Below are 15,232 nucleotides of genomic sequence, written 5' to 3'. Positions count from 1 at the left end.
CCTCCAATTTGTGAGTGGCAGTTTAAGGGGAGTCTATTCAAGGATGAGAGGGGAACGGGATAGAAGATTACTCATAGATTTAGGTGAGGGATGAGAGGAAGGGGTTCATGAGGATAAAGGCAGGCTCGGATTGTTTCTGTACAGTGTGCCAAATGATATGAAAATTCACAATGGGCCTTGCGGAACAAGGCCAGCATTCTCTATCACCTAGCCAGCAACTCAGGCTTCTCCACCAGAAGCATGTTGAGGTATGGCAGAGGGGATTCGTCTTCTCTGCTGCTTCTGCCACTTTCACACCCCTTCAGAAGCGCCTTTCCTTCACCATCACAAAGACCTCCCAGTGGCCCACTGCCACACTGGCATATCTGTCCATGACCTCATGCTCTGTTAGGTTGAGGCCACCGCAAATTATTGGAACAACACCTTGTTTTAGGTCATGGCAGTCTCTGAACACACGGCATCGAGTTCTCCAATTTCAGGTTAACTCTCCTCCACCTAGACTCTCCCTTACGCTCATCCCTTCCTTCCCCTATCAGAAAGGATCTTTCTCAGTCCTCTGCTCCCTCTCCTTATCACCTCAGCCACTTAACCCTGTGCCTGTATCCACCTATCACCTGCTAGCCTGTGCTCCTCCCCATCCTCTCACATTCAGGCCTAAATCTCCAACACTCCCGATGAAGGGCTTGGGCCCAAAACATCGATCGCCTTGTATTTTTGATGGATGCTGCGGGACCTGCTGAGTTCTTCCGGTACTTTGGCATGCCACATTTCACCACTGCTGGCACCTTTGGCCATTTCATCCAAATGGCTGCTATTGGGTGATGGAGCCCACCCCCATAGAGGCTAGGGAGGAAGGAGTCCTGCTGACTCTCACGGCTGGCTGCTCGGTCTCCCCAGAACCAGATGGTAGTGGGGGAGAACCGCAGTAGGGTCTGGGCAATGAGAGAATATTGAGCCGTGAGCTGTGTACCCACTGAAGACCACTAGAAAGCGCTGCTGTGAGTATCATATGGTGGCCGTCGTTGGCTCAGCAGAGTTGGCCTTCACATCGCTATTATCTGGAGAATAAAGAACAGACAGGATAGTCAAGGAAGCGTGAAGTGCATGTGTTGTTTAAAAACTTTTTTTTTTTTGGAAAATTTTATTTTTCAATTTTTCCAAAACACCCGAAAAAAACAATCCTTTTTAACGTATTTACATTTTCTTTTAGTATAATTCACTTCTCAGATACAAATGCTTTAATTTCCTTCCTTCCCCCAAAACTTTGAAAATTAAACAACTAAAGACAAAAAGAGGAGAAAAATTCAGCATCCTGCCAGTCTCTTTAATCCACTCCTTGAGGTGTTTCGCTGCTGTTGTCTTCATGTGTTTTGTTAGCTTTTTAGAACTGTAGGCTGTTGCTATGGCTGTGCACCAAAGTGCTCTAGATAAGGTTGGCAAAAGTATCGTATTTATTTCTTAAATTATATGTTACTTTCTCCACGGACATGCAGTTGTGCATCATTAAACATGTTTAAAATTCGGTTAGATAAATTTTTACTTGATAGAGGAATTAGGGGATATGGGAGAAGGCAGGTAGGTGGAGTTAGGTCATAAATTAGATCAGCCATGATCTTATTGAATGGCGGAGCAGGCTCGATGGACCATTTTTGTCCTACTCCTGTTTCTACTTCCTGTGTTCCTATGTTCCTATCTCCGTGACCATCGAGTGATGAGGGTAGGGGTCGGACTTCCTGGGGATTGCAGTGCATTTTTTTTGCTACTGACAGGGCAGCATCGACAGATTTAGTTCATGTTCTGTCCACAGCCTCCATGTTTCCCAATAAATACAGCTCCGGGTCCAGCGGCCAGTCTGCCCCCGTAATCCTAGTTAGTACATTAGATAATTCCAACCAAAAGGGTCTCACCTTCGCGCAGGTCCTGGTGGAGTGCATAAAGGTACCAAATTCTAACCCATACCTGAAGCACATTTCCGATATCTCTTTTAAAAGCAATTTCTTGATGAATCCAAAAAAAATGCTTTGCTGCAGGTGAAGACGGCATATGTGAATTTTGTGAACCATTGCTATGTGGATACAGAGGTGGAGATGAAGGAGATATACACAAGTAACCACATCTGGAAGTTGTTTGAAAACTTTATTGTTGACATGAATCGGGTAAGTCAATGGGTCAACAAGTTCCCTTGACAAAGATCCCTTTGCTCCTCGCCAAGGTTTTACTGCTCTGACAGATTTGAAGAGAAAACATTTTATCCAGGCAACTTGGATATCCTATTTGGTGAGAATTGTTATTGGCAGGATCGGGGAAGTTAGCCAGCATTCATTGAAACACTGCAAAGCACTTCCAGTGAATAATTATTAACAGAATTGTAAACCATTTCTAAAATTTAAGAGCATGGTAACAGCCCACAATCCCATGCCACCCAAATTCCCCAATTGACCTACAACCCCTGTACACTTTGAAGGGAGGAAGTAAACCGGAGCACCAGGAGGAAACCCACGCAGACACATAGAACGTACACGCTCCTTACAGACAGTGCTGGATTTGAATCGGGGTCGCTGGTGCTGTAACAGAGTTGCACAAACCGCTACGCTAAAAATGTAACCGTGGTGACGCTGGTCTATTGTTTTATGAATGCCGTTAAATTTACAGGGTGTTCCATATTTTTGAAAAATCCTCAAATTCATCTCTTTTGTCATAAATGAATTGTTCACAGAGAGGGGCCTAGTTACAGTTTGAACAATGAAGGAAAACTGCCAGCAAGCTGTTGGGCTCCGCCAGACTTTAAACCCAGCAATCATTCTCTGACATGATTCATGCTCACCTCCAAGTCAGAAGGTTGTTGGTTCAAGCCCTACTGCAGAGATTGGCCCATATCACACTACAGGACTTGTGCTGAGGGAGGGCTGCATTGCCAGACACAATAAACCAAGGCCCAGCTGGGCTCCGGGATGGAGCGAAAGTGCAGCCCTATTTGAAGGACCACTGGGGGGGTCTTCCACAACAGCCGACCACAATTTACCTTTCCTCCCGTATAACCAACACGGATTATCTGCTTTGGTTATTGCATGTTCTTGGTGGGAACTTGGACATTGTTGGCCTACTTTACCACTTTGACTGTGCCTCAAGGGATATAATTGGCAATAAAGTGTAGCGGGTCATCAGATGTTGTGAAAGGCGTTCCTTAAATCAAACCTACATGCTAAATATAAAAGTGGATTTGATTATTGTGGATGGGGAGCTTTGCCCCCTTCAGCTCAAGACTTTGTGCTAGACCCGTTCCATTGTTACAGAAAAATGGGTGAAGGGTCCAGGCGCAAAACGTTGGTTTCCCTTTATGGCTGCTGCGTGACCTGCTGAGTTTCTCTGGCATGTTTGTGTATTGCCCTCAACCCGTCCATCTGCAGACTTTCTTGTTTTAACTGGATGTATTAAAAAAACTTAGTCTGTTTGTGTTTTATGTACACATTCTACTGTACCCATCCCGAGATCCTGCCACTTGATTCAAGTACTCGAAGTTGCCTACTCCCAATTACTGTGCGATGTGTCCCGTCCGTTGTCTGGGCTGAGAAGTCCAGAGATGGTGTCTTGTTTCCCTCTGTTCTTGCACTTCATGCCTTCATGTTACCTGCTGCCTCTCTAACTTGGTTTGCTCTCTCCTCTCACCCCATCCATTTCCCATTCACTGGCTACCTTGACGAAGGTCTGCAACTCCACCACTGACAGGAAGCATGCAGACACTGCTCTGGAGAAATATGTGACAGAGGCCGTGATGAGCATCGTCAGTGGGTTCTTCAGTTCCCCGTTCTCTGACAACAGCACAAGTTTACAAGTAAGACCCCTCTGTGACAAATTTCCATGTAGTCCCTCCAACCTGCAAGTATTCAAAGGCAAGGCTGAGCAAGAAGTCCTTTCTTCCCAATGTTATACGTTACCTTAACGCACTATCTATTGAGGCAGATGTACGAATCTATGTTCAGTATGAATCGTCATTGCTAATTGAACAACACTATGATGGGGATGGAGGGATATTTAGCAAGTGCATGTTTGGCGCATCATTGCGGGTCAAAGGGCCTCTTGTGTGCTGACCTGTTCTGAACTGTAACAATGAGGACTTAGAGAAACCCAATTATACAACTGTAGCCTGTCCATGTGGGCATGAATCAGTGTAAGTGGAACCTAAGCTATGAAGGTTCTCGGGAAATTTGCACGCCACAACCCTGAGACAACCCTCGCTTGGCCACGATGGGCCAATGGCCTGATATGCTCCTGCAGTTCCAAAAACATTCCTGATGTGCAAATTCTTTAATCCCTGATTAAAGTTCTGAAGCTTTGAATGCATCTTACACAATGATCACTGGCATATTTGCATAGGGCAAACATGCCATAATTCCGTAATCACCAGCGCCTACCAGGAATTAGTGAACCATTGTTTTTTTTCAATCCATTTGCAAAACAGCGAGCTGAAAATTGTGAAAAATTTCTCATTCCATCTATCATGGTAGCTCTTTTACCTCGCCAACAATACCTGACGAATGGCTCAGGCCCAAAACATTGGTTGCCTGTTGTTACTTCCTGTGGAGTTTCTCCAGCTCATTTGTGTATTGCATGTGACCTCAGCATCTGAGGACTTTCTTGGTTCAATAACCCCCATCACTCTTTTCATTTAATATCCAAAGATCTTTTTGTCATGGCCTTCGACTGATCCTCCAGAGATGCCAAGGGTAGAGAATTCCAAAGATGCACCTCCATTTGGGTGTGGAGATTATTTTTTATTCTCAGTCCTGAGTGGCATCTCCCCCCACCCTCACCCAGCCCTCTTCAAGGGAAGCATCAAGACTGCACCCTTTCCGCACCCCTCCCCTCCCTTTTCATTTCTACACAGTATTTGAAGGCACCAGTGATTCTGTTGCATATGTTCCGTTTACACTCTCACAGTCTCCTGTTTGAGTGGGTGAGGTCACTCTCATCCTGTTTATACAGAGCTTGGCACTGGAGAACACCACTCGAGACCTTGAATGGTATCCTTAGGACCCTGAAAAGGGACATACAAAGACTAAGGCAACCATAAAAGCTCTAATTCAGGATAATTTCTGCAGTTAAGAGCTGTTAGATTTCTTGGGGTTATACACGGTATAATCAAGAGAAAGAACTCATGCTTGCAACCATCTTTCATGTTTCCTTGTCTGTAGACACACCAGCCAATATTTATTCAACTGCTGCAGTCAGCCTTTCGAATTTACAACTGCACATGGCCAACTCCATCTCAGAAGTCCTCAGTGGAGTCTTGTATCAAAACCCTGGCAGAAGTGGGTAAGTTTACATGGCGGGAGACCCTCTGTAGACCCTTTTGTAGACCTTCTGATTTGACAGTGGGCACCTTTGAAATCGGCGGATCTGGACAGATACCAGGTGGGGGAGTGGTGGGGAATGCATGCCTTCAATCTCATGGACACTGGCCACAATCCAACTCCCAGGATAAAGAATGACTCTTTTCTGTCGGTCTTCCAAATTGAACTGAGGAAGTGAGAATTGAATTGTATGAGAAATTGGCCCACCTCCTCCCTCTCCCACAGACACAGCCTGACCGAGTGTCCTGGGGTTTCTGCTTGGGGTCACGCCGGAAGTCTGAGGGTTTCACCTGGGAAGGAGACAGAGCACAGAATCGCTCTAACACAGTTTGGTCATTTTCCCCCTAAGGGAGGTGAGGTGAGTGGCTGAGAAAACGTCATTAAAAGCCATTGAGTCCCTGGATGGCAAGAGGGGTAGTAAAGTGGACAAGGAGGCATCTCGATGGGGAAAATAAAAGGTGGCTTGTCCTAAGTTGGATATTAACTCACTCCGCCAGTGTTCCATGTGGAGACGCCAGTTCCAGCTGGAGTCTCTGAAGTGGGGCTTGCCTGTGTACGGAGAGATGGTTAAGGCACACAGCAGACGGCAGATGCTGGGATCTGGAGCTAAACACAGTCTGCTGGAGGAACTCAGCTCGGTGGGAGAAAAGGAATAGTCAACTAAGTGTACCGGCCTCCATTTCGACAACATTTACAGGAGCAGAATTAAAAGTGGCCAAATTAGCATACAGAATTGCGAGGATTATAGGGAGATTAAATGCAATCAGGCTTTTTCCGCTGAGGTAATGTGTAACAAGAGCAGGAGGGCATGGGCTAAGGGTGAAATGTTTAAAGAGAATATTAGGGAGGAGTCACGTGATGGAGTAGTGGCCGGACGGTGAACTCCAGCCCTCTCCAGAAAAGTCGGGAAAAACAAGAGAAAACACAAAGGCACAGAAATAAAAGTTACAGAAAAGTGAGTATAAAGGTGGAAAGAAGATGGCGACAAAAAAAGAAAAGTCGAAAGCAACGGTAAGAAGAGAGGAAGAGAAGACAAAGGAGGAAAAAGGTGAAGGCCTTACCTGTCCGAAGAGGCCCGCTGCGGAGAGAGAAACCCGCTCCCTCAGGTCGGTAAATAATGGACTACAAAAATGGCTCGCAGAGCCGAGCAAAAGTGCGCAACCGCGCATGCGCGAAGTTTCGCGCATGCGCGATGCGAATGAAAAAAAACACACCGACGGGAGGGGGGACCAGCTGGGGAGTCGATCTCCACAGCCGGCAACGACAGCTGCAGAACACCTGCAGCAAGAAGAGACCACAGAAGACAATAGAAACAAGAAAGAAGAGGAGGAAAGGGCAACAAAGAAACAACAGATGGTCAACCCAGAGGAAGAAGAAGAGGAAGAGTATGGTGAAATAGAAGAAGAAAAGATAGGCAAGGTAAAGGATATACTTGCTCTTATTAAAGGATACATGGAGTCATTTAAAGAATGGCAAACACAGGAATTTAAGGATTTAAGAAAAAGAATAAACAACACAGAAGAGAAAATAATTAAAATGGAGATGACCTTAACAGAAATGGGAAAAAAAATGGACAAGATGGAAGAGCGGGCAGTAGCAGCAGAAATGGAGGTAGAAGACTTAAAAAAGAAATTGGAGAAATCTAATAAAAAAACTAAAGAGACACAAGAACTACTAGCTCAAAAAATAGATACAATGGAAAACCATAACAGAAGAAATAACATAAAGATAGTGGGCCTTAAGGAAGATGAAGAAGGCAAGAATATGAGGGAGTTTATAAAAGAGTGGATCCCTAAGACCCTAGGATGTCCAGAACTACAGCATGAAATGGAAATAGAAAGGGCACATAGAGTATTGGCCTCTAAACCACAACCACAACAAAAACCAAGATCTATTGTAGTAAAATTCCTAAGATATACTACAAGAGAAAAGGTACTGGAGAAGACAATGGAAAAAGTAAGAGAGGGCAACAAACCACTGGAGTATAAAGGGCAAAAAATCTTCATTTATCCAGATATAAGTTTTGAACTCCTAAAGAAGAGAAAAGAGTTCAATACAGCAAAGGCGATTTTATGGAAGAAAGGGTATAAATTTATACTAAAGCATCCAGCGGTATTGAAAATATTTATTCCAGGACAACAAAACAGACTATTCTCGGATCCAGAAGAAGCACGAAAATTTGCAGAACAATTACAAAAATAGACTGAGGGAGGAAGACGGGTAATGAGAGTTAAAATGATCACGACTGATATGTATGTGGGTAAAGACAAAAATAGACTGAGGGATGAAGACGGGTAATGAGAGTAAAAATGATCACGATTGATATGTATGCAGGTAAAGAGGTATAAGAGTGAATAGAGACAATGAGCATACATGAATGTATCTGTACTTAGAGGAAAATATAGATAGTATAGACAAGAATTAATAAGGGAAGGTAATGGAATAGAGAGAATAAGGAGGGAATTAAAAGAGGGACCTTTGTGACATATGAAAAGTGAAATCTTTTCTGGGGGAGGCGGGGTGGGGGGAAATAGCGGTCACTGCAAAATCAGGTGACGCTTGCGAGTGGATTCGCAAATCCAAATGGAGAGGGGAGATGTGGTTGTCCGACAAGGGATAAAGGACAACTCAGGAGGTGAAGGGGAGATTGGGGATAAATAAGATAGAAATAGGAGAATAAGGAAAATGTTAGATGTTGTAGGAATGTTGTCTTATAAAGAGTTGAAAATAAGAAAACAGAAATGGAAAAGGAGGAAAGGTAATGATGGAAAAACGGAAAGAGAAGATAAACAAAATATAAAAGGGCTACGCTGAACTATATGTCTTTAAATATTAATGGAATACATAACCAAATTAAAAGGAAGAAACTACCAAATTTAAATGAATAAATGTATTCCATTAGAAAAAATAACATATTGGTTAAGAAATAATATTGAAATATTCGAACAAGTATAGGAGCCTTACATTAAATACAATAGCGAAAACCTACCGGGGACAAACATTACCTAAGTTGATGGAAGGAGAAGGAAAGAAAAGAATGGACTCAGTAGAATTTCTGGTGTAATTTTGTTGAATGACAACATTGTCTGACTGGCTTAATGCAACCTAGATTGTATACCTAAAATGGATGAGAGGGGGGGGTGGGGGGGTGGTTTGGGAGGAAAGGGGGGGGGGGAGAAAAAGTCACTGTATATGTGTGAAAAAGAAATAGTGTATATCATGGCTAATGTGATTTATGGTGTGAAAAATAAAAAAATTAAAAAAAAAAAAGAGAATATTAGAAGCAATATTCCCTCTAATTTTTAATGGTCAATGTGCGCAAAAATCTTATGTTGTGAAAATTCTTTCCCTGTGACAAAAGAACATGCCCACTGAATGCTTGTGCAAATGTAACCTTGAGATTGTTAAATTAACAACAGTAACACCCATCAGCCCACACATGTTTTGCGACCAGTACACAAAGGAAATGAGTGTGCGCACAGAAGGTTAGTTACCTAAAATAATGTAGCAATGAACAATCATACTTTTGGAAAATAATCTCTTCGCTAACTGTTTCCATTAACGAGCTCGTCAGGTTTTCAAAGACTGCATTTGCACAGCACTAATTTACGTCACTTTTCCATTTCTGGTTTGCGTGGCGGACAGCATTCATATCACAAAGTTTATGAATTCTGTAAATAGCTTACTGAGTTTTTATTGAAAAAAAATTGATTCACTCTGTCGAATTCAAAAGAAGCGAAGGGCGTGAAGCGCAAAAGAACTGCGAGTTTGTTTAAAGTTGAGTGGCTGAATAAAATCGTAGAGACCTGCTTCACCAGAAGGTCATAGGTCATGAACGTTCAGCTGATGGGTGTTACTGTTATTAATTTATTTAGACAGTGGATCACATAAAAATAAGAAATACTCATTGATGTTTTATTTGATGGAACACAAACTGAACAAAGTAGTTCAAAGTATAGAATAAAATCTTAGCTTCATGGAATGCAACCACACTTGGGTTATATTAGAACATGCCAATACAGTTTTACTCGCCATGAGAGATGGGTTGTGCCAAAATGATCTTGAAACAATTTCAAGTTTACATTTGCACAAGCATTCAGTGCGCACAGACTATTGTCACAGGAAATAAAATTGCGCCACATAAGAATTTTGCATACACTGACGATTAAAAATGGGAGGGAGCATTGTATATGATGTATTGTGTGTGCATGTTTGTGCACCATGGTCCAGAGAAACGCTGTTTGCTTGTACTTGTAGAGTCAGATGATAATGAACTCGAACCAAAACCCTTTATCAAGGTAGGACGAAGGGCTCCAGCTTGAAATGCTGATCGTCCTTTCTCTCCCACTGCTGTTGCTTGGCCTGCTGAGTTCCTCCAATAGATGGTGATCAGCTTCAATGAAAAGCTTGGCCTCACATGCTGTTCAGGGAGCTCGCAAAATGTGGCATTTCAGATCGACAAGAACAATGTCATTAAAAATGGTAGTGATTCGTCATTGCCAAGGAGTGAAACACGAATGTCTGCAGATACTGTGATTATAGTAAAAACACAAAAATGCTGGTGGAGCTCAGAAGGTCTCGCAGCATTCATAGGAGGTAAACATTTTAGAGCTGAGCCCTTCTCTAAGGTATAAGCAAAAAGTGGAAGCATTTATCTCTAACAGTGGTGTTATATCTCTGAGTTATTTGGGAAGCTGCTTAGAGATGCAAGATTCAAATAACAGAAGAGACTTTACTTACTGATGCCATCCACCATCTCAGGAAACTGTTCACACACACTCATATATATGTACATAGGCCTCACAGTGATGCACTACAGTTACTACAGTGAGAAGGGTGTATTCTTATGCGGTTACAAAATAGTTCACGTTATCCTAACTATATAACAATTGGGATTGGCAGTAACATACCATGTAAAAGTCGATGACCCCCTCCCCCCCCACCACCCATTTTTGGACCCAAAATTTGGTATTTTAGATTTTCACCTTGATCCCGGCCACCCACCCATGGAGCTCCCAAAGCCTCAATTGCAGACTCTCACCTTGGCACTGGCCTGAAATGACGCAGATACTCACCAAAGTCAAAAGTAGATATCCATGTTGTAGTTGAACCCATAAACCTAATGTTAAAAAGTGATCTACAAAACTCTACTTTTATACACATATATATATATATATATATATATAGTAACGGGCAAATCAAACTTCAAATATAAATTAAAAACAACAGCAATTTTCTGACGGGAATCAGACATGACCATTACTCCAGTCACTGTCCTCTCTCTGGCCTTGTTCCCTCTTTCCCTAACGATGGCATAGCCGAAAGCTGCCCTCACTCTGAGGCAAGACCTGCCTCCAGATGAGCCAAGAAGAGTACATACTTAACAGTTGCCTTTGAATTGCAGCGAAAAGTCGGGCGATTGCAATCCCAGTGGATCTGGACAGTCAAGTGAACACCCTGTTTTTGAGGACCCACTCTAACATGGTCCAGAGAGCAGCGATAGGGTGGAGGATGTCCACTCGAAGTGCACCCCGTTACAAGGACCTGAGTGGGGCGTCCAGCCTGGACTACAGGAACATCATCGAGAAGTTGCAGGTAGAAACGTTTCACCAGATCATCGTTGCAAAGTTGTTGGAGGAAAGGCTGTGGATGTTGCCTATGATCTTTCCCAATGTTGGTCAAGAAGTTTCAGTTGCTCGGTATTCAGGACGATGTAATAAATTGGCTTAGACATTGGCTTTGTGGGAGACACTAGAGAGTGGTGGATGAATGCCTCTCTGACTGGAGGCCTGTGACTAGTGGTGTGCCTCAGGGATCAGTGCTGCCGCCATTGTTATTTGTCATCAATATCAGCGATCTGGATGGTAATGTGGCAATGTGGATTAGTAAATTTGCTGATGACACTATGGTAGGGAGTGTAGAGGATGGCGAAGAAGGCTTTCAAATCTTGCAGCAGGAACTGGGCCAGCTGGAAAAATGGGAATGCGAACGGCAAATGGAATTTAATGTGGGCAAGTATTGCCCTTCGGGAAGACTAATCAAAGTAGGACATACGTGGTAAATGGTAGGGACCTGAGGTGCGCAGCAGAACAGGGGATCTGTGAATAAAGATATATGATTTCCTGAAAGTGGCGTCACAAGTAGAGTCCGTAAAGAGAGCTTCTGGCACGTTTGTCTCCCTAAATCAAAGTATCGAGTATAGGAGTTGGGATGTTATGGGGAAGTTGTGTAATTCATTGGTAAGTCAAATATGGCGTATTGTCTGCCACTTTGGTCACCTATTTACAGGAAAGATATCAACGAGGTTGAATGAATGCAGAGATGGATGTTGCCGGAACTTGAGGAGCTGAGCTACAGGGAAAGGTTAAACAGGTTAGGACTTCATCCCCCAAGCTTTGGAGAATGAGACATTTGATAGAGGTATACAAAAAATATGAGGGGTGTAGAGCAGTGGTTCTCAACCTTTCTCTTTCTACTCACATCCCACTTTTAAGTAATCCCTATGCCATTGGTGCTCTGCAATTAGTAAGGGATTGGTTAAGGTGGTGTGTGAGTGGGAAGGGAAGGTTGAGAACCACTGCTCTAGATCCAATTGTTACTGAAATTTTTTGCTTGAGAAAAATTGTCATTGGCTCGTTTCCTCTGGAGTTATGGGACCGTGCACATGAGGTACGATTAAAACAGCAGTTTTCAAACCTTTTTCTTCCCACCCACATCCCACCTTAAGCAATCCCTTACTAATCACAGAGCACCAATGGCATAGGGAATACTTAAAATGGTATGTGAGTGGAAAGAAAAAGGTTGAAAACCATTGATGTAGATAGAGTAAATGCAGGCAAGCATTTTGCATCGATGTTAAGTGAGACGAGAAGAGGACATGGATTAAGAGTGAAAGGTGAAATGTAACAAGGGAACATTAGGGGAACTTCACACAGAGAATGGTGAGAGTGCGGAACGAGCTACCAGCCAGAGAGATAAATGCGAGCTTGATTTTGACATTTAAGAAATATTTGGATAGGTAAATGAATGGGAGGCATGTGGTGGGCTATGGTCCAGGTGCAGGTCAATGGGACCTGGCAGAATGATAATTCAGCACAGACTAGATAGGCCAAAGAGCCTGCTTCTGTGCTGTAGTGTTCTGCGCGACTATGGATCTGTGAGAGGAAGTTGCATTGGAGCTGTGGAGCATTAAGGGAGGCTTTGGTCTCTAGTTTGCTGACAAATGTGCAACGTTGGAGTCACACAGCATAGAAACAAGCCAATGTAAGGGATTGCCAATCCGCAAACACCCTCAACACTAATAAACCTTGTTTATTCTCCCTGTCCACTCCCACCTGATTCCACCCCTCATTGACATTACCAGAGGCAATCCGCAGAGGCCAGTTAACCCACTGATTCGAGTTAAACAGGAAAGTCTGCAGATGCTGTGATTGTAGTGCAATGTACAAATGTGATGATGAAACTCAACATCCATAGGAAGTAATCGTATCGCACCTGGGCCCTTCGTCAGGAATAAGGACGAAAACAGGCAGACAACCGAATGAAAAGTTAGGGGAAGGGGGAGGAGCACAGGCTAACAGGTGAGAAGTGGGTACAGGTAGGAGGGTAGATAGGGGGAGAGGACAAAGGGGAGCTCTCTGATAGGAAAGGAGAAGGGGGTGAGGGGGCTAGAGGAAAGGAGACAGAAGGAATGGGAAAGAGAGGGAGACTGGGGAAGGGGGTTCATGGAAAGTAGAGAGGTTGACGTTGCCATCTGGTTAGACAGTTCCCAGGTGTTGTTCCTCCAATTTTTGGGTGGACTCGGTTTGGCAGTAACTTGTCCACACTGACCAATATATCCCACTTACACTAGTCCCACCTGCCTGCTTTTGGCTCCTGCCCCTCTATACCCATCCTACCCACATATCAGTCCAAATGTTCCTTAAACATTCCCTCAACACCCCCCCCCCACCCCCCTACAGCAGCCCCGTTCCACACACACACCACCATCCTCTGCGTAGCTGTTACTCCTCACTTTCCTGTTAAATATCTCCCCACTCACCTTAAACCTCTGTCCTCTGGTTACCTAACTCTGGGTAAAAGATTCTGTGTGTTCACTCGACGTGTTAGTGGAGGCCCTTGCAACGTGCTCGATGCTCTGTGATAAGGTAGGTTTAGTGTTTGGTTTGAGATAATATCACATTTGCTCTCAAGGTCTCTGAAAGCAGCTCAGCTGCAGTCGGTGCTTTAGTACATTAAGACTGGCTGATTGCCTGATAGTTTTCTCTATTAATCAACAGGATATAGTCTCCACACTGGAACAACAATTCCAACCGATGGTGCACGCCGAATTCTCGGTGCTGGTTGACGTCCTCCACAGTCCAGAGCTGCTCTTCCCTGAAGGAAGCGACGCCCAGTTAAGATGCGAATGTGGGGCCTTTATGAGCAAGTAAGTAGAACATCATGGAACACAGTACAGGCCCTTCGGCCCATGATGTTGTGCTGACCAACATCAACACTCCCCATCGATCTAACCCTTCCCTCCTTTACATCCAATGATGGGGGTGGGGGGGGGTGGTGGAAGAAGGGCTGTATGCACAATGGTGGTGAATTCTGCACCCAGCACCAGTGGGTGGGCGTTTACTGACAAGAAGGTGGCGTCCCACTATTGGTGCACCTAACTCGCTCCAGAATTCCAGAATTCCACACTATTCATTGGCTGAGTTGGCCTTCTGAGGATCCACAGTGCAAATTAAGACCAGCTGTAGGTCACCCATGTCCCTCCAGACTGCTCCGCTGTTTATTAAACCATGGCCGATTTGATTATAACCGACCTGCAACCTGCCCTCAATATCCTTCCACCCCTCCCGCCAAGAGTCATCATCTTCTGCCTCGAGACCAAAATACATCCCTCTCTACCTTTGAGATCAGAACAGCAATCAAGGTGCAAGGTAAACAAGATGCTGGAATCGAGCGCAGTAAATACCAGTGCTGGAGAAATTCAGCAGGTCATGCAATATCCAGAAGAAATAAAGGGCAGTAGATGTTTCGGGTCTGAGAGCCAAATCCCTGTTAGTCTGTGTTCTACCCTTCCACCCATACCAGAAGGTCATACCAGGTGCGGCCTAATTTGGAGTTCTGTGTGCAGTTCTGGTCGCCTAATTATAGGAAGGATATAAACAGAGTGGAGAGAGTGCAGAGAAGGTTTACCAGAATGTTGCCTGGGTTTAAGCATCTGGAGTATGGGGAGAGATTGGACAGATTAGGTCTTTATTCTTTGGAGCGTAGAAGGTTGAGAGGGGATTTGATAGAAGTATTTAAGATTATGAAAGGGATAGACAGAATGGATGTGGATAGACTATTTCCGTTAAGAGGAGGAAAGATTAAAACAAGAGGACATGAGTTAAGAATTAAGGGGCAGAGGTTTAGAGGTAACATGAGGGGGAACTTCTTTACTCAGAGAGTGGTAGCCGTGTGGAATGATCTTCCGGGAGAAATAGTGGCGGCGGAGTCAATTGTATTATTTAAGAAAAGGTTGGACAGGTATATGGATGAGAAGAAGATGGAGGGTTATGGGCATTGTGCAGGGAGGTGGGACTAGAAAGGGGTGTTTGGTTCGGTGCGGACTAGAAGGGCCTAATGGCCTGTTTCCGTGCTGTAATTGTTATATATGTTATATATGTTATTAGTCTGGTTTTGCCCTCCCATCCGTACTGTCTGTGCTTTTCACCCCTCCCCCACCTTTTTATTCAAATGCCTGCCTGATTTTCGACCCTCCCAATGAAGGTCTCAGGCCTGAAACATCAGCTACCCTTTACTTTCCGTGGACGCTGCGTGACCTGCTGAGTTTCTCCAGCACATTGAAATTAACATAACGTTTAATGTCCATTGGCATGGACACA

The 15,232-nt window shown here is 44.1% G+C and overlaps 1 protein-coding gene across 2 annotated transcripts in view; it reads left to right on the top strand.

Moving 5' to 3' along the window:
• Positions 1-15,232, top strand: part of itpr2 (inositol 1,4,5-trisphosphate receptor, type 2) — a 251,473-nt gene that overhangs the window by 155,038 nt on the left and 81,203 nt on the right. For both annotated transcript variants that reach the window (XM_069908886.1, XM_069908885.1), the window contains exons 32-36: positions 2,031-2,156; positions 3,704-3,832; positions 5,193-5,313; positions 10,756-10,946; positions 13,631-13,779. In XM_069908886.1, coding sequence (XP_069764987.1) covers positions 2,031-2,156; positions 3,704-3,832; positions 5,193-5,313; positions 10,756-10,946; positions 13,631-13,779 — 716 coding nt within the window. The remainder of the gene's footprint in view (positions 1-2,030; positions 2,157-3,703; positions 3,833-5,192; positions 5,314-10,755; positions 10,947-13,630; positions 13,780-15,232) is intronic.

The sequence above is a fragment of the Narcine bancroftii genome, chromosome 13, assembly GCF_036971445.1.
Source record: "Narcine bancroftii isolate sNarBan1 chromosome 13, sNarBan1.hap1, whole genome shotgun sequence".
Lineage (NCBI taxonomy): Eukaryota > Metazoa > Chordata > Chondrichthyes > Torpediniformes > Narcinidae > Narcine > Narcine bancroftii.
The sequence above is the reverse complement of the archived record's forward strand: the minus strand, read 5'-3'. Positions and strand labels throughout refer to the sequence as shown.